The 24,560-nt window shown below is 43.6% G+C and overlaps 1 protein-coding gene and 1 pseudogene across 8 annotated transcripts in view; both read right to left on the bottom strand.

Annotated features, from left to right (window-relative positions):
- UEVLD (UEV and lactate/malate dehyrogenase domains) overlaps positions 1 to 15,044 on the bottom strand; it is a 59,315-nt gene extending 44,271 nt beyond the window's left edge. For 3 of the 8 annotated variants that reach the window (XM_054437771.2, XM_063671102.1, XM_063671105.1), the window contains exons 1-2: positions 14,799 to 14,915; positions 1,551 to 1,616 (exon numbers count right to left, since the gene is read on the bottom strand). Coding sequence is in view for 4 of the 8 variants with exons in the window: in XM_054437767.2 (XP_054293742.2) it covers positions 1,551 to 1,616; positions 4,902 to 4,986; positions 14,799 to 14,840 (193 nt within the window). In the remaining 4 variants the exon portion in view is untranslated. Of the gene's footprint in view, positions 1 to 1,550; positions 1,617 to 4,901; positions 4,987 to 14,798 lie in introns of those variants that run through there. The other 5 variants (XM_054437767.2, XM_054437768.2, XM_063671103.1 and 2 more) reach the window with 5 other exon arrangements.
- A 6,687-nt stretch (positions 15,045 to 21,731) lies between these two features.
- On the bottom strand, positions 21,732 to 22,533 carry LOC129008633 (mitochondrial carrier homolog 1-like; annotated as a pseudogene).
- Between the last annotated feature and the right edge of the window lie 2,027 nt (positions 22,534 to 24,560).

The following is a 24,560-nucleotide window of genomic DNA, read 5'->3' as shown; positions in this document are numbered from 1 at the left end:
CCACAAAGAAGCACCTACTTTAAAAGAAGTCCCCCCAAATGCAGCTTCCTAGTGTCTTTTGGGCAATGTATTCTCATTGTACAATGCTGAACTCTTTTCATTCTCATTGTACAATGCTGAGATCAAAGTTACGCTGTTCTCTCCCTATTTGGTTTCCAGATCTTTTTCAGCCCCCCTTTCAGTGTATCTTCTGTTTCAAATGTCTCAGTAAGCCACTTATTCCTAAGCCCTTCAGTCAATAATCAAACTAAACTATTTAACAAATACCAAAAATGTCCTTTAAGCACATAACTGTATATTAGTGATTATGGATGTTATTCTTCCTGGGATTATTTGCATTTCAAAAGAACAGTGAACTTTTTTTTTATTGAGACTGAGTCTCACTCTGTCACCCAGGCTGGAGTGCAGTGGCACAATCTCAGCTCACTGCAACCTCTGTCTCCCGAGTTCAAGAGATTCCCCTGCCTCAGCCTTCTGAGTAGCTGGGATTACAGGCGCGTGCCATCAGGCCTAATTTTTGTATTTTTAGTAGAGATGGGATTTCACCATGTTGGCCGGGCTGGTCTCGAACTCCTGACCTCAAGTGATCTGCCCACCTAGGCCTCCCAAAGTGCTGGGATTACAGGCATGAGCCACCACACCCGGCAGGAACAGTGAATTTCTAATGGTGAAATTTCAGGCACCACTTCAGATAAATATTTGGAAACAAAGGTTCACTGGTGTTCTTAAAAGCATACTATATACAAGCAACCTCTTGTGATTCTTATCTGAAAGGTTAGTCCTTGATGAACATAGGAGAAGTAGGTCTGGAAAAATGGAAGGAGTTAAGTATAAGAAAAGTCAGTGATTTGTTTTCCTTTATTTTTGGGCAAACACTCAGCTATTCTAAACTGCTAGGTCACTCTAAAATGTGTTCCTTTCTTTGAGCTTTAATGGCCTCTGTGTTATACAATTTTCCTATTGGAGTCTGAGTTTCAGGCTAACACTAGCTGTGTGATCTTAGGTAAATCAGACCAGGCTAACATTCAGTTTCACCTATGGAATGGAGATAATGCTATATCACATAGAGAGGAAAGGAGGGGAACAAAATATAGATGTAATGAAGAAAAAAGTCACTCTCCCCAAGGGCAGGCCTATGTCTGTCTTGCTTTCCTTTGTACCCTGGAGCCTTCCAGAGTAGTGGTAGTAGGGGGTTTGCGATAATCCAGGAGCTACCACAAAGAAGCATCTACTTTGAAAGAAGTCCCCCCAAATGCAGCTTCCTAGTGTCTTTTGGGCAATGTATTCTCATTGTACAATGCTGAACTCTTTTTAAGAGATTGAAGTTACGCTGTTCTATTTGATTTATCTAGTTAATAGTAAGTATTTGTTGAATTGAACTGAACTTGTTGACATTAATATAGGCCTTCCTTGACTGGAACAGATCCAGTAAGGTTCTGTATAGGTCATATATCTGTAACAATAAGAATGTTATGGCATAAACAAATTTAAGTTATTCAATGAACTGCTCTTTTAGAAAACTCACACATTTTTTCAACTTCCACACTTACCCTGATACATCACAGGAATTGTGCCAGTAAAATTCAGCAGGTCTTTCTGAGAACTATCTTTAAAAACTAGAAGAAAAAAAAAAAAGCCCCAAAATGTGCAATCAGAAACAGAAAGAACTGTAGTAAAGTATGTAAGTGTGCACAAGTGTGTGCTCATGAATACACACACAAATACACACACAATCTCTAACCATAATCTAGGAATCGGTAAATCTGTCAACAAGAGGAAATGACTAGATGTTGTTTACTTAGAAAGCAGTAAGGGTAGCTGAAAGAATACAGAACTTTGATACTGAAACCCCAAGTTCTAGGGCCACCTTCCCCACTTAGAGGAATGTGACTTTTGGTGACTTTAATCATCTTTGATCTTCAGTTTTATCATCTATAAAATAAAGATAATAAGACTGCCTTACAAAGTTGTCAGAAGGATCAAATGAGAGAATTTGAAAACTTTTAAGAAGTACTATAATATGTGGGGCCATTATTAAATAATTGTCACATGTCAGTTGCAAAGCAGTTCCAACTCCTCTCACCTTGGTGTCAACACCTACCTCCACTACACCCCCTGTCAGCAGGAAGAAGCCAGAGTGATCAACGGCCTTTTCCCATTTTCATTAGCCAACACCTTAAGATTAAGGTGTTTTAAAAATCCAGAGGGAGGGGTTGAAATTGCCTTTGCAAAATTATGACTGAGACAGCGAAAAAGATCTAACCTAACCAACTCCGTCTTCCTTCTAACCTTTAAGCTGTCCTTGTTCCCTCCTGGGCATAGGCTGAACTCACTTTGGGAAGAACTTAATTTATAATTTATAGTTTAAAACAAAGACAAAAACAGCCCTTTCCCAAAACAAACTTCCTTCTTGCCTGGGGACTAGACTGCCTTTGTAAGACTAACAAATAAGCCACAAAATTAAAAATTATGGTTTATGGCCGGGCGCGGTGGCTCACACCTGTAATCCCAGCACTTTGGGAGGCTGAGGCAGGTGGATTATTTGAGGTCAGAAGTTCAAGACCAACTTGGGCAACATGATGAAACCCCATCTCTATCAGCTGGGTGTGGTGGTTCCCAGCTGCTCGGGAGGCTGAGGCAGGAGAATAACTTGAAGCCAGGAGGCAGAGGTGGCAGTGAGCCAAGATCACACCATTGTACTCCAGCCTGGGCAACAAAGCGAGACTCCATCTCAGAAAAATAAATAAATAAATAAAGTAAAATAAAATAAAAATTATGGTTTAGTAATCATGCACCTGGAGGCTTACAAGATTCTGGTCCTCCCTAAACTGCTCCTAAGATCAGTGCTTGAGATATTTTGCAGGCCCTACACTTGATGGATCAGCAGGCACCACCCAGATTGATAAACTGGCTCATCTGATCTTGTGGCCCCAACCCAGGAAGTGACCTAGAGCAAGACAACAACTTCAGCTTCCCATGATTTCATCTTCTACCTAACCAATCAGCACTCCTGGCTCACTGGCTTCCCCCCACCCACCAAGCTGCCATTAAAAACTGTTCTCACAATGCTCAGGGTGACTGATTTGAGTAACAGTAAAATTCCAGGTCCGGCAGTGGCTCATGCCTGTAATCCTAGCACTTTGGGAGGCCAAGGTGGGTGGATCACTTGAGGTCAGGAGTTCAAGACCAGCCTGGTCAACATGGTAAAACCTCATCTCTACTAAAAATACAAAAATTAGCAGGGCATGGTGGCATGCACCTGTAGTTCCAGCTACTGGAGAGACTGACGTATGAGAATTGCTTGAACCCAGGAGGGGGAGGTTGCAGTGAGCTGAGATCGTGCCACTGCACTTCAGCCTGGGCAACAGACAGTGACTACGTCTCAACAAACAAACCTCCAGTCTCCCACAAAAACAAACCAAAAACCAAAAAACAAAAAAAACATTATCACATGTAACAAAATCAGTTATAGTCACTTTTAGAATCAGAAGAAAAACTGCCAGCATTGCTTTCTAAAGCAACCTGTTAGATCAATAATTACCTTCTTTGGTTTCTCTAATTCCATTATTCTCAACCTTTTTTCAACATTCGTATCTCTGAAATTTCAACTTTCCCATCAATAACTGGGACACACTGATAGAGAATCAATGCCCTAATCTCAGGATTGAGTACAGGAAACACTATCTCTGGTTTCAAACAATCAAACTACCTTGGAGGGGGGCCTTTGGGCCCTCATGAATGAGATTAGTGTCTTCATAAAAGGGCCCATGGCCGGGCACAGTGGCTCACGCCTGTAATCCCAGCACTTTGGGAGGCCGAGGTGGATTTATCAACTGAGGTCAGGAGTTTGAGACCAGACTGGCCAACATGGTGAAACCCCATCTCTACTAAAAATACAAGAAAATTAGCCAGGCATGGTGGTGGGTGCCTGTAATCCCAGCTACTCGGAAGGCTGAGGCAGGAGAATCGCTTGAACCTAGGAGGCAGAGGTTGCAGTGAGCCGAGATCGTGCCACTGCACTCCAGCCTGGGCGACACGGCGAGACTCCGTCTCAAAAAAAAAAAATAAATAAATAAAAATAAAGATAAAGATAATAAAGTAAAATATTTCTTAGAAAACCAAATTCTTACTATTAAGTGAACAGGATAAATAAACTGTTAATAATTTAGAATCAACCATATATATATGATAGGCCGAATAAAGGTCCTCTAAAGATGTCCATATCCAACCCTTGGAACCTGTGAATATGTCACTTTACTTGGCAAAGGGATTTTTTAGATGTGATTAGTGACTCTGATCATTTGGGTAGCCTTAAAAAAACTAAGGAGTCTGAGATGAAGATATTATCCTGTATTACTGGGGTGGGTCTAATCTAATCACATTGGTCCTTAAAAGCAGAGAATCTTTCCCAGTTGTGGTCAGAGGGCGATTTGACTATAGAAGAATGGTTAGAGACAAGCAACACTGCGGGCTTTGAAGATGAAGAAAGGAGACCAAGAGCCCAGGAATGTGGGTGACCTCTAGAAACTGAAAAAGGCAAGGAAACATTATCTCCCAGAGCCTCCAAAAACAAAGGCAGTTGACACTTGGATTTTAGCCAAGTCAAACCTCTAGTTCACTTTCTAAGCTATAGAAATTTGTGTTGGACTTCTTGCCTACAGAATTATAACAGTAAATGTGTGTTTTTTAAAGCCACTAAGTTTGTGGTAGTTTGTTACAGCAGCAATAGAAAACTAATACAAGACATATTGTATTAATTTAAGCTTTCTCAGAAATTGCAGGTCATAAAGTATAGCTGAAAATCAGAGGATAAAAGAGAAATTACAATTTTACAGCTCTTTAGGACCAAAAATTAGTAGTTCAAATAATGCAGCATTTAAACTAGAGGATATGATTCTTACCATAGGTGTCCATGGAATATTTGAAATGTGGGAAAAACATATTTACATTCTTTAGTTCTTCCACAGTTAGGTCCCTGAACTTGTACTGAAAAGAGAAAAATAAGCATGGAGTAAGAATAAAGCTATAAGCAAAAGAACAATTGCAGTTAACTTTTTTTTTTTTTGAGATGGAGTCTCACTCTGTTTCTCAGGCTGGAATGCAGTGGCGGGATCTCAGCTCACTGCAACCTCTGTTTCCTGGGTTTAAGTGATTCTCCTGCCTCAGCCTCTTGAGTTGCTGGGATTAGAGGTGCACACCACCATACCTGACTAATTTTTTGTATTTTTAGTAGAGGCAGGGTTTCGCCATGTTGGTCAGGCTGGTCTCGAACTCCTGACCTTGTGATCTGCCTGCCTCGGCCTCCCAAAGTGCTGTGGTTACAGGCGTGAGCCACTACGCCCAGCCTGCAGTTAATATTTAACTGACAATTTACCGTGTGGTAGGCCCTGAGCTCTACAAACAAGAATGGTATTTGATTTAATCTTTTTAACAACAACCGTACCAGGTAGGTAGGGCTTTACAACTGCTGTATAGGAGCAGGAGAAGAAAATGAAAGCTAGAGAATCAAAGTAACTTGCTGAGTCATATAGCAAGTTAAATAGTGAAGCCCGAGCTTAAATCCAGGACCAGAGTCTTTAATCTCTAAATCAAACTGCCTCCAAATACCTCCAGACAGCTTAAAAGATGAGGCAGAATGAATCACCCCTCTCACCACTATGCAGGATCCAACCGTCTTTTTGGCATGGCTCATTCACTTGAGACACCTCGACTTTTCCCTCCCACCTTCCTGGCACTGCATCCTGGGTTTCAAATGGAAAACAAAAGCATGCAAGGTTCTGTAGTCAGGTGTGTGAACTGCCTCTTCATTTATCCAGATGTCTTCTCAGAGATACTGACTTGGTTGTCTTGTGGGCAAAATCATTTAAATTCTTTAAGCTTATTTTCTCATCTGCAAAAATAAATAATACTTACCTCTTACACTAGTGGTTAGGTTTAAATGAAAGAAAATAAGTATATTAAGAGTTTACCATTCTGAAAATGGATTTGAGACAATTCCTTTTACAATGGCATCAAAAAGAATAAAATATTTAGGAATAAATTTAACAAGGTACAAAACTTAGACTCTGAAAACTACAGAACATTGTTGAAAAAAATAAAACAGACCAAAGTAAATGGAAAGCATCCCTTGTTCATGGACTTGAAGGTAGTATTGTTAAGATGGCAATTTTCCTCAACAGATTCAACACAATCCCTATCAGAATCCCAGCTGGCTTTTTTTTTTTTTTTTTTTTTTTGGCAAAGATTTACAGACTCTAAAATTCATTTGGAAATTCAAGGGACTCAGAATAGCCAAAACGATCAGGAAAAAGAACAAAACAGCTGGTGGATTCATAGTATAATCAAAAGACAGACTATCATCAAAAGGAGAAAATAACAAGTGTTGGAGAGGATGTAAAGAAATCAGAACTCTCACACATACACCACTGCCAGTGGCAAAATGATGCAGCTGCTTTGGGAAACAGCCTGGTAGTTCTTCAAAAGACTAAACACAGAGTCAGGGTTACCACATGACTGAGCAATTCCACTTCTTAGTATACACCCAAGAAAAATGAAAACAGGTATCTACACAAAAACTTGTATACAATTGTTCATAGCAGCATTATTAATAATAGCCAAAAAGTGAAAACAATTCAAATGTCCATTAACTAATGAATGAATAAAATGTGGCATATCCATAAAATGAAATATTCAACCACAAAAAGGAATAAAGTGCTAATATATGCTACAACATGGATGAACCTTAAAAACACTATGCTAAGTGAAAGAAACTAGACACAGGAAGTGCCTGCCTCTAGTCTTGGCCAGACACTGTGCTTCCCAGAAAAAAAAAAAAGAAACATTAAAAATAAAAGAAATGAGACACAAAGGCTACATATTTTATGATTCCATGTATACGCAATATCTTGAACTGGCAAATACATAGAAAAACAAAGTAGACTAGTGGATACCTAGGATTGTGGGAGTTTGGGAGAAAATGGAAGAGGCTTGCTAGTGGATCCTGTTTCCTCTCTCAGAGCCTTACGTTGTTCACCTGCAAAAAAGATACTACTCGCCGGGCGCAGTGGCTCACGCCTGTGATCCCAGCACTTTGGGAAGCTAAGGTAGGTGGATCACCTGAGGTCAGGAGTTCGAGACTAGCCTGACCAACATGGTAAAACCTCATCTCTACTAAAAATACAAAATTAGCCGGGCATGGTGGCAGGCGCCTATAATCCCAGCTACTTGCGAGGCTGAGGCAAGAGAATCGCTTAAGCCCGGGAGGCGGAGGTTGCAGTGAGCCGAGATCGTGCCATTGCACTCCAGCCTGGGCAACAAGAGCGAGACTCAGTCTCAAAAAAAAAGATATAGCTCTACTGCCTACAAACTTCAACCGGTGTGTATGAAGGTCTTACAATTAACATATGTAAAAGTGAGATAATAAACAAAATATGTATACAATAGTAAGTACAGGCAGGAAACTACAAATTGACACAAAGAACATCTAAGTTACAGAAAGGCCTCTGGAGAAGCTGAATCTACATTTCAGCCTAGAGTCTAGAACGGTATAGAAAATTAGTGGTTAAACCAGGCATGGTGGCTCACGCCTGTAATCCCAGCACATTGGGAGGCCAAGGCAGGCAAATCACTTGAGGTCAGGAGTTCGAGAACAGACAGGCCAACATGGTGAAATCCCGTCTCAACTAAAAATACAAAAATTAGTCAGGCATGCTGGCATGCACCTGTAATCCCAGCTACTCAGGAGGCTGAGGCAGGAGAATCACTTGAACCCGGGAGGCAGAGGTTGCAATGAGCTGGGATCACCTCACTGCACTCTAGCGACAGACGGAGACTCTGTCTCAAAAACAAAAAAAAAAAAAAAAAAGAAAATTAGGGGGAAAAGGGAAGGTCATTCTAAGATGGGGAAGAATTTGCTAGAAGAGAAGTCTGATTATAAACAACTTGAGAGCAGGAATCGTCTTTCACTCATTGTTCTATCTCTTCACAGTACTTAGTACAGGGTGTGCCTTTGATAGAATTATGTTTTTTGGATAGGAGTTAGCAAATAGGCAGATTTATATGAGTAGACTAGACATAGAAAGTAATTATGATCCACAGCACTGAGCATCAAAACTAAGAAATGATCAGTATTAACTAAAACAGACTTGTTTAGTCTGTTGGGCAAAGTGAGTCCTAGATTCAGTGCCCATGATCCAGTGTAAACAAAACTGAATGAAGTCACCTCAACTCCAAACACTACACAAATGTACAAAAGGCTGCATTGTTGTCACCTGGAATATACATATTATCAACAAATATAATTTATGTTTCATTTTCCACTATTTTTTACATCCTTAAAATCACTGGAGAACATGATTATTAATAGCTATATAAGGCTACACTAGAATTGATTTAATTGCAAAACTGCTACACAAGTTTCTCAAAGGCAGCAACAGCACTCTTCTCGGGACTTAAAAATCCAAATGTTACTATTAGTTAAACATTTCATTTGCTGTTTTGTTTTGACACCCACCACCCACCCCCCGGCCCCGGCCAAAAAGGACCTATTTTATCTGTCCCAAGGAAAATATTAACTTTTTTTTTTTTTTTTTTTTTTGGAGACAGGGTCTCACTGTGTCACCCAGGCTGGAGTGCAGTGGCACAATCAGGTGCGTGCCACCATGCCTGGATAATTCTTTGGTATTTTTCGTAGAGATGGGTTTCACCATGTTGCTGAGGCTGGTCTTGAACTCCTGGGCTCAAGGGATCCACCTGCTTCACCCTCCCAAAGTGCTGGGATTACAGGTGTGAGCCACCACACTCAGTCTTATTTTCACTACATATTAAACAGTGTATCTTCTTAGTATAATATTAAGACAGATTCCATACTGGTCCTCACCCCTAAAAATTCTGCATAACATTCTCTAAAGAAATGTGTCTCAAGCAGTGCCATGTGCTTAAAGGGTACAAGTACTTCACTAAAGAAGAAACTGGTCCAAGACATTCTAAAAGTAATACAATTACATGGTTATAAAAATTAGTAAGACTGAAAAATTGAGTTTAATAAAATTTTAAATTTGCCTGCTGCACTACAGTGTATTTATTCAGAAGACTGATATTTCTTTTTTCTTTTTTTTGAGAGGCAGTCTCACCCTGTCGCCCAGGCTGGAGTGCAACGGCGTGATCTCAGCTCACTGTAACCTCCATTTCCCGGGTTCAAGCAATTCTCCTGCCTCCGCCTCCCGAGTAGCTGGGATTACAGATGCGCACCACCACACCTGGCTAATTTTTTGTATCTTTAGTAGAAATGGGGTTTCACCAAGTTGGCCAGGCTGGTCTCGAACTCCTGAGCTTAAGTCATCCACCTGCCTCAGCCTCCCAAAGTGCTGGGATTATAGGTGTGAGCCATCGTGCCCAGCTTTTTTTTTTTTTTTTTTGATGGAGTTTTACTCTTGTTGCCCAGGCTGGAGTGCAGTGGCACTATCTTGGCTCACTGCAACCTCCGCCTCCCGGGTTCAAGCAATTCTCCTGCCTGAGCCTCCCAAATAGCTGGGAATACAGGCACCCGCCACCACATCTGGCTTTTTTGTATTTTTAGTGGTGATGGGGTTTCATCATGTTGGCCAGGCTGGTCTCGAACACTTGACCTCAGATGATCCACCTGCTTCAGCCTCCCAAAGTGCTGGGATTACAGGCATGAGCCACCGCACTCGGCCCAGAAGACTGATATTTCAAGAGTATTCTTACATGACTTTGCTCAAATGTAGGACACACTGAAGAATAATAATACTTTGTAGTATCATTTATTAAAAGAAATTTTCAGCAGGAAGGAATCTTATAGATCAAGTCTAGTATTACTTTTTTTTTTTTTTTTTTTTGAGACAGAGTTTCACTCTTGTTGCACAGGCTGGAGTGCAATGGTGCTATCTCGGCTCACCACAACCTCCACCTCCCAGGTTCAAGCGATTCTCCTGCCTCGGCCTCCTGAGTAGCTGGGATTACAGGCATGCACCACCACACCCGGCTAATTTTGTATTTTTAGTACAGATGAGGTTTCTCCATGTTGGTCAGGCTGGTCTTGAACTCCTGACCTCAGGTGATCCACCCACCTCAGCCTCCCAAAGTGTTGAGATTACAGGTGTGAGCCACCGCAGTATTACCATTTTATGAGTGAGCAAATCTAGGTTAAGTTGCTTCTCTGAGGTAACTCAGCTGGAGGAGCAGAAAATAGGAATTAGGGAACTAGGTAATTTCTCTAAACGTAACACTTAATATAAACGAAGGAATATACTTATGTGGCTGGGCATGGCGGCTCACATCTGTAATCACAGCCTTTTGGACAGTCAAGGACAAAGGATCACTTGAGGCTAGTAGTTTGAGACCAGCCTGGGCAACATAGCAAGACACTGTCTCTACAAAAATAAAAACAAAAATTGGCCAGATGTGGTGATGTTGCCTGTGGTCCTAGCTACCTCCAGAGGCTGAGGCAGGAGGATCACTTGAGCCCAAGAGTTTGAGGCTGCAGTAAGCTATGATGGTACCACTGCACTCCAGCCTGGGAGATGGAGCAAGACTCTGTCTCTTTAAAAAAAAGAAAAAGCACACACTTTTTGCAGAATAATAAGTACTGGTGAATTGACCCACCCACTTATGATACAGAACTGTCTGACAAAGCTTTCTGCCATAATGGAAATAATCTATACATACATTGTCCAATATGATAGCCACAAACCACATGTGGCTACTAATAATTGAAATGTGATTAGTGATTTTATTCCTGTTTTTAAAAAATGCTTATTTATATCTTTTGCCCAATTATCTATTTACTTTTTTGTTTGTTTTGTTTTGTTTTTTTGAGACGGAGTCTCGCTCTGTTGCCCAGGCTGGAGTGCAGTGGCGTGATCTCGGCTCACCACAACCCCTACCTCCCAGGTTCAAGCGATTCTCCTGTCTCAGCCTCCCGAGTAGCTGGGACTACAGGCGCATGCCACCATGCCCGGCTAATTTTTGTATTTTTACTAGAGACAGGGCTTCACCATGTTGGCCAGGCTGGTCTTGAATTCCTGACATCGTGATCTGCCTGCCTCAGTCTCCCAAAGTGCTGGGATTACAAGTGTGTGCCACCATGCCCGGCCTATTTATTGGTTTTAATATTGATTTGTAGGCATGCTTTATATATTTTAGATGCCAATACTTTGTCAGTTATGTGTGCTACAGATAGCTTCTCTAAGTTTGTATCTTGCCTCTTCACTTTCTTTAATTTTCTTTTTAAAAAAATTGAGATAGGGTCTTGCCATATTGTTCAGGCTTGTCTCAAACTCCTGGACTCAACGGATCTGCTTGTCTTGGCCTCCCAAAGTGCTGAGATTACAGGTGTGAGCCACCACACCTGGCTGCCTCTTCACATTCTTCATGGTGTCTTCTGTTCTTAATTTTAATATAGTTGAATTTATCTCTTATTTGTGTATTATTTTAAAACAGTTTGCATATTCTGAGCCTATAACATTTATCTTTTTAGGTTTCAAAGTTGTCTTTTACATTTAGGTCTTTAATCCACTGGAAATTTTTATGTTTGGCATAAGGTAGGGATACAAGGTACAATTTCATTTTTCCCATGTGGATATTCACTTGTCTCTCCATTCTCCTTTCGCCAGTTATCTGCAATGTCTTCTGTTTTATATTGCATTTCCAAACATGTGTGACTATGATTCTAAGCCCTTTAGTCTGTTTCACTGGTTAGTCTATTCCACACCAGTGCCACACTAAATTTTACTTGCCATAGTACTGATATTTGGTAGAGCAAGTCCTCAAATCTATCATCTATTCTTTCTTTCTTTCTTCTTCTTCTTTTTTTTTTGAGACAGAGTATTGCTCTGTGGCTCAGGCTGGGGTACAGTGGCGCATTCTCAGCTCACTGCAACCTCTGCCTCCTGGGTTCAAGCGATTCTCCTGCCTCAGCCTCCCAAGTAGCTGGGGTTACAGATGCCCACCACCATGCCCAGTTTTTATATTTTTTAGTAGAGACAAGGTTTCACCATGTTGGCCAGGCTGGTCTCGAACTCCTGACCTCAAGTGATCCGCCCACCTCGGCCTCCCAAAGTGCTGGGATTACAGGCGTGAACCACCACGCCCGGCCCTCATATCTATTTTTTTTCCATAATAATGTCAAGGTTATCCTTGGCCTTCTGCTCTTCTAAATGAATTTTAGAATCAGTTTGAAGTTTCCAAGAATTGCATTGACACTATAGATCAATTTGGGGAGAACTGACAATCTTCACATCTATGAAATTGGGATATCTATTTAATAAGATTTTTTACTTTCTCCATAGTTGCTTAATTTTTTAATGTACTGATCACTTTGCCATCAATTTTTGCTGAAACAAAATTATTTCTAAGTTTTTAAAAATTTTAAATTCATTTATTTTTTATTTTTTTGAGATGGAGTCTCCCTCTGTTGCCCAGGCTGGAGTGCAGTGGCACGATCTTGCGTCACTGCAACCTCCACCTCCCAGGTTCAAGCGATTCTCCTGCTTCAGCCTCCCAAGTAGCTGGGATTACAGGCGCATGCCACCACGCCTGGCTTATTTTTTTGTATTTTTAGTAGAAATGGGGTTTCACCATGTTGGACAGGCTGATCTCGAACTCCTGGCCTCAGGTGATCCACCTGCCTCGGTCTCCCAAAGTGTTGGGATTACAGGCGTGAGCTACCGCGCCTGGCCTTAGATTTATTTCTATTTTTTAGAGACAGGGTCTCGTTCTGTCTCCCAGGCTGTCAAGCAGTGGCACAATCATAGCTCTCTGCATACTCAAACTCCAGGGCTCAAGCTATTCTCCCGCCTCAGCCTCTCCAGTAGCGGGGACTACAGGCATGAGTAACTGTGCCCAGACTAAAATCATTTCTAGATATTAAACAATATTATTTGCCTACTGCAATGAATGGTCAGGAAACCTCAAATATTTGCTGGACTGACTTGTTTCTGATTGGTTTCCTTAATTTATACAGCCAACAAATACTTATTAATAATAAGCTACCCCAGCCTGGCCAATATGATGAAACCTCGTCTCTACTAAAAATACAAAAAAAATTAGCCGGGCGTGGTGGCGGACGCCTGTAGTCCCAGCTACTCAGGAGGCTAAGGCAGGAGAATCGCTTGAACCCAGGAAGCGGAGATTGCAGTGAGCAGAGATCGTGCCACTGCACTTCAGCCTGGGTGACAGAGCGAGACTCCGTCTCAAAACAAACAATAATAATAATAATAAGCTATCTATGTGCCAGACTCTATGCTATGCACTGATGGAAAAAAAAAATCTTCTACTATTCTACTCTCACCCTTGAAAAAACCATTGTCTCTCTTCTTTTCCTTCATTCCAGTTCCACCAAAAATATGCTCTATGTTTGAATCTTAACTTAAACAATTCTTCCCATCGGACAATCCATCATCCTCTGCACATTAAAACTTGAATGGTTCTTTTAATTTCACGTGCTCTGAAGAGGAGACAGAAAGGGTAGTAATCCTAAGCATTATGATACTTCTCTTCCTACAAGATCTGCACCTGTCACAGTAGATAAATTCATTCAAGTCACTTACATAAACAATTTCAATCTTAGGGCTTCAAAACCTCCCACGGGTATGTAAACTGCCCCAACAAGGAAAGAAGCAAGTATAACAAAAATGGCATAAACTATGGTTTCTGCATTAGGAAGTCTTAAGAAGCATTAAGAATTATTTAAGGCCGGGCGCGGTGGTTCATACCTGTAATTCCACCACCTTGGGAGGCTCAGGCGGGTGGATCACCTGAGGTCAAGAGTTCGAGACCAGACTGGCCAACATGGTGAAAACCCATCTCTACTAAAATACAAAAATTAGCCAGGCATGGTGGCGCGCGCCTGCAGTCCCAGCTACTTGGGAGGCTAAGGCACGAGAATCGGCTTGAACCCGGGAGGTGGAGGTTGCAGTGAGCCGAGATCGCACCACTGCACTCCAGCCTGGGCGACAGAGCAAGACTCTGTCAAAAAAAACCCAAAAAAACAAAAAACCACCTTAACTAGGAAACTGGTGAAAACTAGTCTTCTTAACCAGAAAATTGGTGGGGATTCCCTCAGATTGTACACCGGAAACTCAGGCTAGTCAGGTCTCGGAAATATAGGTCAGATTTCTAGGTCGGCCCGCCTACTCCCCAACCTTCCAACATTAAGATCTCTCCAGGGCCGTCAAGCTCTGTCTTCATCCCTAAATCTACTCAGGTCTTTCATTCACTGCACAGTTATTTAGTACCTATGTTGTTGTCAAACATAGTGGCTAGAGGAAGGGAATACAAAAGCACAATCTCTACAGTCAAAGGGGCTCACAGCAAGACTACGGTTTGTAAACACATAATTACTCCACAATGTGATAATAGATATCTTTGAAAACAGAAGGGGTGATTCAGTTTTCCAGGGAGTGACTGAGTTGGGTCTTACCAAGGATGAGCTTTGCAATTCAAAAAAAAAGAAAAAAAAGGCAGACCATTTCAGCAGAGAGAAAGGAGTGGTTAGGCGTGTGCTGGGAGCTGTTTGAGGTCAGTGAAGCTGGGGGTATGAGGAGGGCTCGCACCAGGTGGAGGTTGGGAAACCTCAGAGTTGCGGGAGAAATCAGAATCCAGGTCCCCTCAGCCTCCCTGGGGCCGCTCCCCATAGCCGGTTTCAGACCAGCCGCCCCGGCTCCAAGCCCCACTACAAGCCGGGAAACGCAAAACGGAGGCAACCTGGCCAAAGGCAGAGGCCCTGCCAAAGGCCAAGACCCTGAGGACCCAGACCTGGCCCAGCGGACTGCCCGCACCTTGCCAAGCAGCCGTCTCACGCCCTCGCAGTCGAACTCCATCACCAGGCCGGTCCGGAGCCAGGTCCCAAGACCCCAGCCCCTGGGCCTTCTTCCGGACTTGCTGCAGGACGGAAGCCGCTGAGGACCAAACTTCGCGGCCGTCCAAGGCCCCGCCCCTTCCCAGACTGGATATTCCATCCACATTCAACGCCCCGGGCTCAGCCGCGGCTGCGCCCGGAATCCGGGGCTTCTCCTTCGTGACCCCGGAGTGGGCAAGTGACGAGGGCACGGCCAGAAACGTATTGGCGTCAAGGAAATCACGACCCATCTTCCTGGAAGGAAACTTGGGGACACTTATGAAGAGAAGACTAGGAAGGACCGGAGTAGAAGCACTAAAGGAGGTAGAAGCAACACGCGGTGTTCTTGAAGAGTTTCTAGACACATGTATTAAATTCCACAGTGTATCAGGAAAGAGCAAGACCGAAAATTGCAGTTGAATTTAGGAAGGAGGCGGTAATGGAACTTCAGAAGCAGAATTTCAGGGAGTAGAAAGGAACAACAAAGTCAGGAGGAGCCTTGCCGGAGAAGTGGAGATAGGACAGCCTCAGCATGAGGGTGGCTTAGCACGGGGCGGGGGATTGCTTTTTTATTTTTTTTAGGGGTGCCATAACAATGTTGGTGGTCAAAGAGGAGAAATCCAGGTGAACAAATAGTTGGAAAACAAGAGAGGAGGGAGATCGGTGGATAAGGTCATCTGGAGAAGGTGGGCGAAGAAGAGATGCAGGATACAGTAATTTTCTGGCGTTGTTTGGTCTCCTTGACCCGTGGCTGACTTACCTGCCCTGTATCCCTGGCTTGAGCCACTGAAGCGAAAAGTCCCAGGAGCTGGATATTGTAATTGCCAAGAGGTTGGGCGTATAGGAGGGAGATTGTATTTATAGGAAGATCTGAAGGGAGTGCTGCCCTGACTCAGGAGAAGAAGCTGAAAAGCTGGAAGGAACATTCATTCAGAAAATTTTTGTTGAACATCTACTACTTGCCAGCTATTTTTCCAGGTCTCAGGATACAGCAGTGAACAAAATACACTCAGATAGCTGATGTCTTAAGGGTGTCATTCCTTTATTAGCAGAGAGAGAGCGAAACAATAAATAATAAGTAAATTATTCAGCATGTCAGAAGGTTGATTACGTGTTGTGGAGAAAAAATTCTTAAAAGGGTAAGGAGATTGGGGTAGGTCTCACTGAGGGGCAAGGGAGTAAGTGTTACGAATCCGAGTGCAGACAAAGCAGAAGCCTAAGGCATGTGCTGAGGGAGGCTCAACACAGCAAGGAGGCCAATGTGACTGGAGTAGAATGAAGTAAGATGGGAGTAGAGACAAGGAGGCTAAGTCAGGGAAATAAGAGGGAGGAACAAGTGGTTTAGAGAAGTGAGTCTTCTAGTGTGATCCCCAGATCTGCAGCCTCAGGTGCTGGGAGTTGTTAGAAATGCAGATGCTAAGACCTCACCCCAGCTTTATTCAATCACAGGCTCTGGGGTTGGGGACCAGCAATTCTCTTTTAACAATTCTTCCAGATGATTCTGATGGGTGATGAAGTCCAGGAACCACTGTGGGGCTTTCTAGACAATTGTAAGGACTCTGGCATGTCCGTGCCCTCCAGCCAGAGACCATCAGGAACACACCTGCACTTAAGTTGAGTTCATTATTAATAGTTCTTGCAGTGAGGAAGCAGGTGCTGTGGAGAACCATTGGGACAGCTTGGTGAGAGTGAGAGAAGCTATTATAGAATTTGGGCGATTTGCGGGAGGGCTCAAGAAAGCCAGGCTTCACCCTGGACTGGGTGCTGTCAAAAAGCAGGGACATTTCTGTGACTAGGTATCTGAATAAGTATTGTCTACAAGATGGACAGACTAGAGTGAGGATAAAGCTATACTTGGTAAAGAAGCAGCAGTCACTCATAATAGCAGAGAAGGACGTTTGGTATTTCATGGCTTGCACAGTGACCTTGCTGTCTTGTCTCTGCTTAGACAAAATTTTGAAATGGCCTTGTTGTGTCTCCCTTTTTTATAGTCTGACTGACCTTGTCTCATGTTGGTGTTCTGTGAGATTATGTCCCACAGAAGAATAACTGGGTCAAGCTGTGAGCATCAGGCCAACTTCTAACAACCCTGAAGTCTACCTGTGTCAGACCAGCTCTCAGATGTCAGGGCCTGCCTCTTCCTTTCTCAGGCTTTTAATCTGGGAGAAAGAGAAAGCCACTGGGAGGTTTCGAACAGAACGGTGACATGATCTGACTGAGCTTTAAAAAAATATTAATAACTCTGCAGTGTTGTGAAGAGGCAGTAGTGTCGGGCAAGAGTAGGCCAGAAGACAAGGTAGGAGGAAGATTACAGAGAAAAGTTGATAGAAGGGCTGTTAAGTGCATCTCAGCCAGATCTAACCAACCTTAAAACAGTAGAACTGCCAGGGACTCCAAATTCTAATAGATCCTGCCAGAAATCCATGGTATAAGGAAAAGATACCAGTTAGCAGCAAGGCCAGGGCAAGATTCTTCCATCTTTTATGAAAGAGCCTTTTATGGAAGAGGCCTTCCAACCAAACCAATTCTCTTCTGGTCTAGTTACTATGCACACTTTATGCCAGAGAGAGTGTGAGTGAGTGAGTGTGTGTGTGTGTAGCATTTCCTTTGTGGAAGGTATATTGCTAAGAGTTTTATGTGCTTTATCTCCGTTCATCTTCATAAGACCCTATGACCTGGATAGAATTATTACCTCAATTTTACTGATAAGAAAACTGAGGTGTATTGTTATATTACCTATTTTACTTGTTTCTGAGATTCTGTTGAATAAGAGATATATTAATGATAGCTTTTGGGGGGAGAAGAAAACTACAAAATTAAACATACATACTGATTTTAACACACCTATTTGAAAAGAACTTAAATGTGAAATAGAGGATATGTGTATAATTGTCTCCATTTTACAGATAGGGAAACCAAAGACTAAGGTTAAATTACTGCAGAAGATGATATCAAAGACTATCTTCCTAAACTACGTGTTATACTGCCTCTCACTGTATGTGAAATTGTGATGACACTTTGTGATTAATAATAGTCTAGGAAATCAGCCAGGTGTGGTGGCTCATGCCTGTAATCCCAGCACTTTGGGACGCCCAGGCGGGCGTATCATCTGAGGTCAGGAGTTCAAGACCAGCCTGGCTAACATGGTGAAACCTCATTTCTGCTAAAAATACAAAAATTAGCCGGGTGTGGTGGCAGGCGCCTTTCATCTCAGCTATTTGGGAGGCTGAGGGAGGGAGAATTGCTTGAAGTTGGGAGGCAGAGGTTGCAGTGAGCCGAGATCTTGCCACTGTATTCCAGCCTGGGCAACAGAGTGAGATTCCATCAAAAAAAAGTCTACAAAGTCTGAATTATGTGCTTATATTGCTGTGCAGTTACAAGAGAAAGGCTGTGTAGTACTGACATTGGCTTTTTTTTTTAAGCCTCTCCCTTAACTTCCATCCTGACCACCAGGCTACCCTCATCTCCTGAAACTGGTGCTGTTAGATCCTATAATCCAGTTAGGCTGAAACATTCACTCTTCCCCAAGTACATTGTGTTCTTCCTTGCCTCATGCCTTAGTACCTGCCAGGAGTGTTTTATTATACTTCTGTACCTGTCTACCTCCATCTTCACTCCTCTTTCTGTCCTCAAATACTGTAAGACCCTGGCAAATAGGGGTTGAATCTCATTCATCTCTATATTCCCAGTGCCTAGCATAATTATTTATGCATATATTCCTTCTTATATGTAGAAAGCCAGATATAAAGAACCTGCAGTGGAAAGTTTGCGGAATGAATGAAAGTATAAGGTGATCAATGCCTTAGGGAGAAGAAGGTATAGTGTACTAGTTCTCAGCCTTATCTGGGCTTCAGACTTTTTTTTAAAAAAGTCTGTTGAGACTGGGCTCAGTGGCTCACTCCTGTAATCCCAACACTTTGGGGCTAAGACAGGAGGATGACTTCAGCCCAGGAGTTTGAGACCAGTCTGGTTTTGTAGACCCAACTCTACAGAAAATTTAAAAATTAGCCGGGCATGGTGGTGCACACCTGTAATCCCAGCTACTTGGGAAACTAGAGCAGGAGGATCTCTTGCGCCCAGGAGGCTGAGGCTGCACTGAGCTGTGTTTGTGCCACTGCGTTCCAGCCTGGGTGACAGAGCAAGATCGTGTCTCAAAAAAAAATCTGTTGAAGATATAGACCTGTCCCTGTATACATAGTCACGTATACAGTTTGTTTTGTGTCCAATTTCTGGAATGTTTGTAGATTTACTGAAGTCTGCTAGACCCCAAGTGTCGTTGGTGGGAGCATAATTTGCTACAACCTTTGGGCAGAGTAGTCTTGGACCTTTGACCCCATAATGTCACATTGGGAATCTGTCTTACAGAAATAAAAGTACTCAGGATATCTGTACAAAGGTGTTAATAATGTTAAAAGGGGGAAAAATGTCCCAAACTAAGAAATGGGAAAAGTGTATATGCTGCATCTTTGTAAGTTTTAGAAAAAACACAAAAATGGCTTGTTTAAAATTAGAACTTTTTTTTTTTTTTTTGGTGCTCTACTTCTGATCTCTCTTTATACCCTTTGTTGCTTTCATGATTATTGGCCCTATCAGACATATTAGGGGACAAAACCTTGTTATTCCAGATATCACACATATATGTATTCTTATCATATACTTTTTTTTTTTTTTTTTTTTTGAGATGGAGTCTTGCTCTGTCGCCCAGGCTAGAGTGCAGTGGCACGATCTTGGCTCACTGCAACATCTGCCTCCTGGGTTCAAGTGATTCTCCTGTTGTAGCCTCCCAAGAAGCTGAGATTACAGGTGTGCACCACCACACCTGGCTAATTTTTGAATTTTTTAGTAGAAACAGGATTTCACCATGTTGGTCAGGCTGGTCTCGAACTCCTGACCTCAGGTGATCCACCCACCTCTGCCTCCCAAAGTGCTAGGATTACAGGAGTGAGCCACCACACCTGGCCCATCGTATACTTCTTAAATGTATGGAACTTAACTGTTGTGTTCATTGACAGCAATTTTGTATCTCAGGTCATCCTTCCTGAAATATCCTTTGTAACAACCTATGTTTTTATGACCTTGTGAATTAAAACTGCAATTTTTCTTAAGCTAATTCTTTTTGTATGGATTTTATTTTATTTTATTTTATTTTATTATTTTTTGAGACAGTCTCCTCTGTTGCCCAGGCTGGAGTGCATTGCTGCAGTCTCTGCTTATTTCAGCCTCTGCCTCCCAGGTTCAAGCAATTCTCATGCCTTCGCCTCCCGAGTAGCTGGGATTACAGGCACCCGCCACCATGCCCAGCTAATTTTTTGTATATTTAGTAGAGATGGGGTTTCACCATGTTTGCCAGGCTGATCTCGAACTCCTGGCCTCAGGTGATCCACCTGCCTCCTCCTCCCAGAGTGCTGAGATTACAGGCCTAAGCCACTGCACTGGGCCTGTAAGGATTTTATACAGCCTCTGCATTTTCATACTGTGTCTACACTTGCATACTCTTTTTTTTTTTTTTTTTTTTTTTTGAGACAGAGTTTCCTCTGTCACCCAGGCTGGAGTGCAGTGGCGCAATCTCAGCTCACTGCAACCTCTGCCTCCCGGGTTCAAGTGATTTTCCTGCCTCAGCCTCCTGAGTAGCTGGAATTACAGGCATGCCCTATCATGCCTGGCTAATTTTTGTATTTTTAGTAGAGATGGGATTTTGCCATGTTGGCCAGGCTGGTCTAGAACTTCTCACCTCAGGTGATCCACCCACCTTGGTCTCCCAAAGTGCTGGGATTGCAGGCATGAGCCACTGCACCCAGCCTGAATTTGCATACTTTCTTGTCATCTTTTTGCTTCCCTGGTTAACAAGAAAAAAATTGGCCATGATTAGAAATTTGTTGAAGAAAAAAAATTTTTTTCACCACCAATACATTTATTTGCAGAAGATAGGGTCAAATCTTACCATTAACTTTTTTTTTTTTTTTTTTTTTTTTTTGAGAGGGAGTCCCGCTGTGTTGCCCAGACTGGAGTGCAGTGGCTCAATCTCAGCTCACTGCAACCTCTAACTCCTGGGTTCAAGAGATTCTCCTGCCTCAGCCTCCCGAGTAGCTGGGATTACAGGCACTCACCACCATGCCCAGCTAATATTTTTTGTATTTTTAGTAGACATGGGGTTTCACTATATGTTGACCAGTCTGGTCTCAAGCTCCTGACCTCAAGTGATCCACCCACTTCGGCCTCCCAAAGTGCTGGGATTACAGGCATGAGCCACCGGGCCTGGCCTTATGAACTTTTAAACTAGGTAGGAGTAGAGACACTGATCTGCCTAGCCTCTGGGTATCTATCCTGCACACAAGCCATCACCAATAAATACATGAGCATTAGATGAGGGGGACGCATTCTGACTAATCACATGATTGCCTATTCAGAGGAAGATACTGCCCTTGTATCAAAAGTAGTGTTGAGAAAAATAAAGGCAGAGCCTAGCATTTGCCTCCTAGCACAGGCTGAAACATGCTAGTGGCCTTGTGCAGAAGAATGATGCTTTCAGCTGAGCTGCAAGATAGGAGCTGGACCAAGTGGGGGGTTGGACAGGGGTGGGATCTGACCTGATTAGCCTTTCCCCATCCAATCTGGGCCTCCAAAAGCCATTCTCTGGCCCTCTGGACAAGGCAGACTCAGCCAATCTGGGAGATGTGGGGATTCTGCCAATTCCCCACCTAGCCCCACCTCCCCCAGGTTTGGCAGGTGATCTAATCTCCAGGGTGCAGCCCCACCCCCACCTGACCCCACATCTGGACAAACACATGGCAAATATGGAAACTGAAGCCCAGCTGGGCTGGAGCACATCCGGTTGTTGCTGCGTTGGAGTCATCTTGCAGATGTCCTGAGATAATCAGGCCTCACCCACAGTGGCCAGGTTGAGACAGCGTGTTTTTTTTAAAGATGATTCAGGTTGCTCCAGGCCAAAGCGTGATCCTGATGACACTTGTGGAAAAGCAGGCTGGAGCCTCGGAAGAGCTGGCCCTGCACACTCAGGTACTTACAGCAGTAAATCCAGGATTTGAACACCAGGGAGTAAGGGGAGAGCCCAGCCTGCGGCCTGCAGTTGTTCACAGCCATGAGGCTGCCAACTGGCAGGAAAGGGTAGGTCAGCATGCTCACTGCGATCTCCATCACAAACTTGGTGTAATTCCAGATGGCCAGGGCCTGGCCTAACTGGGAACCCCGATTCTGGTCATTTCTCAGCCCCCCTAGGTGTCACTCACACTGTCATCCACCAGGTAGGCATTGATAAAGTGGGCCGGCAGGTGATAGCCTCACAAGAAAACTACTTCACCCGGGACATGAGGGATCAAGCCAACAAAGAATCCCAGTAGCCCTTTCTCTTTGAAAATCTTCCCAGTGGAGCTCAGCACACCACTGTACTTGACCTCGCATGCCACAAATTAGACCATGCAGCACATCAAGATGGCATGCGGGGGGGGGCCAACATACAGGACACACACTGCATCATCATCTCCTAGGAGGTCTCCTTCACTGCTTGTTTCAGAGAAGTCTTCATATCCATCCTTATTGGAAACCTGCTTGATTTCATCTGGAGGGAAAACCTTCTTCATGCTGTCCCCGGTTACAAAGGAGAGGGGTCACATCAGTTGGGGGCTCAGACCTCGGAACAGCCCTGTCTTGCCATCCATCACACCCGTGCCCAGTGCCACAAAAAGCTTCAGCGGTCAGGGAGTTGTCTTCAGGACCCAGGACCCAGGACCCAGGACCCACCATCCATTCTGCTGGCCAAGGGTAGCATGGATGTGCGTGGGCAGTCTCGACCTTCACTGCAAGTTCCTGCTCCAGCTCCCGCTCCTGCCATCTCTGTGGCACTACAGCAAGCCCAGGGCCAGAAATTGTAACAATCACAGCATTGTTTATGGTGGTAAAAATTGGGAAAAAAATCTTAATGCACATTATGCCAGTTATTTATTGCCTTTCAGTTCCAAATCCATCATTTATTGCTTGTTCTACCATAATGAAGCTGGGCCCTGTAAGCATTTCTTCCTCGTTAGTGGACATGCTAACATTTTGTCAGTAGAGGGCTTCGGAGGATACCAGAAGAGGAAGGGCTTTCTCTTCCTAGTTCCAGTGTGTGTCTATTCCTGATTCTGTGTGGCTGCTAGTGGCATGTATGGGGACTTCTAGTGGCACTCACTCTGTCAAGTATCAGTGGCTCCACTGCGGACTGCTTCCACACCTGTGTCACTGAGACAATTTGCCAGAGAGTTCCACCAGCACCCCTTGCCAGCTTTAGCCTGCAGCAGCTCATTAGACCTCTACTGTCCAGCTGGTCATGTCCACAACTCCTCCAACATGTTTTGGATCTCAGCCCTGGAGGGGAGGGGACTATTCCAAATTTATTTCTTCCTTGGGTACTTTGCCTCAGCCCTAGAGGTAGTGGCTGCTCCCTATATATGCTATTCCTGTAATATGTAACACTTTCTGCCCCTTCTATAGTCGGTCACTTGCTCCTAGTTGATAATTCTCTGTATTAAATTTTTCAGATTTGTGGTTTTCTGTCTCCTGACTGGACTTGATCTACTGTATCATTGGGAGCAAGATGAAATAAACTAGAATATTATGCAAGAATTTAAAAAGAATAACCTAAGCTAGGCACAGTGGCTCACGCCTGTAATCTCAGCACTTTGGGAGGCCGAGGCAAGAGGCTTACTTGAGCCCAGGAGTTTGAGACCTGCCTGGTCAACATAGCAAGACCCTGCCTTTACAAAAAAAAAAAAAAATTAGCCAGGCATGGTGGTGCGCACTTGTAGTCCCAGCTACTTGGGAGGCTGAGGTGTGAGGATCGCTCAAGCCCAGGAGTTCAAGGCTGCAGTGATCTGTGACTGTGCCACTGCACTCCAGCCTTGACAACAAAGCAAGACTGTCTCCAAAAAGAAGAACATACACCTCTGCTTCTGCCTATGAAGGATCAACTGTAACAGAAATTACCTTCTCTTCATAAATAGAAAATTGCACAAAACATGAAATAATTGTTTTCAGATCTTGTACAAGAGACAGCACAAGACTGTGTGCTTTGAGAGAAAGGAAACCAGTGAAAGTGAGTCCTACAATTGCTCCAGCCAGGAGGCAGTTTTCAGACTGTAGCACAGAAAGGGGTTACCCAACTGAGCATTTCACTGTGTTGAAGAGAAAGATAGCAAAGTACAGCAGAGGCCAGAATTTGCAGGATGGAGTACTAAGAAGAGGGAGCTCCACAGAGAAAGCTCTGTAGATTTCCACAGGGGCCCTTATGAGTCTTTGGCTGAGTTCTGTCTGCACGTATGTGGGATAAAACTCGATGAGGCCTGGAAAAGATCCACCCAAAAGCAGTAGGCCAAACACTTCTTGGAGTTCCTGAAGGGCAGGGAATTGTGGAACATTCCACAGATTTGAAAGATCTATGCCGGGCACAGTGGCTCACGCCTGTAATCCCAGCACTTTGGGAGACCCAGACGGGCAGATCACCCGAGGTCAGGAGTTTGAGATCAGACTACTCAACATGGAGAAACACTGTCTCTACTAAAAATACAAAATTAGCCAGGCGTGGTGGCGCATGCCTATGATCCCAGCTACTCAGGAGGCTGAGGCAGGAGAATCACTTGAACCTGGGAGGCGGAGGTTGCGGTGAGCCGAGATCACGCCATTGCACTCCAGCTTGGGCAACAGAGCAAAG

The sequence above is a fragment of the Pongo pygmaeus genome, chromosome 9 (genome assembly GCF_028885625.2).
Source record: "Pongo pygmaeus isolate AG05252 chromosome 9, NHGRI_mPonPyg2-v2.0_pri, whole genome shotgun sequence".
NCBI classification, from domain to species: Eukaryota; Metazoa; Chordata; class Mammalia; order Primates; family Hominidae; genus Pongo; species Pongo pygmaeus.
This window is presented reverse-complemented; position numbering and strand designations above follow the sequence as displayed.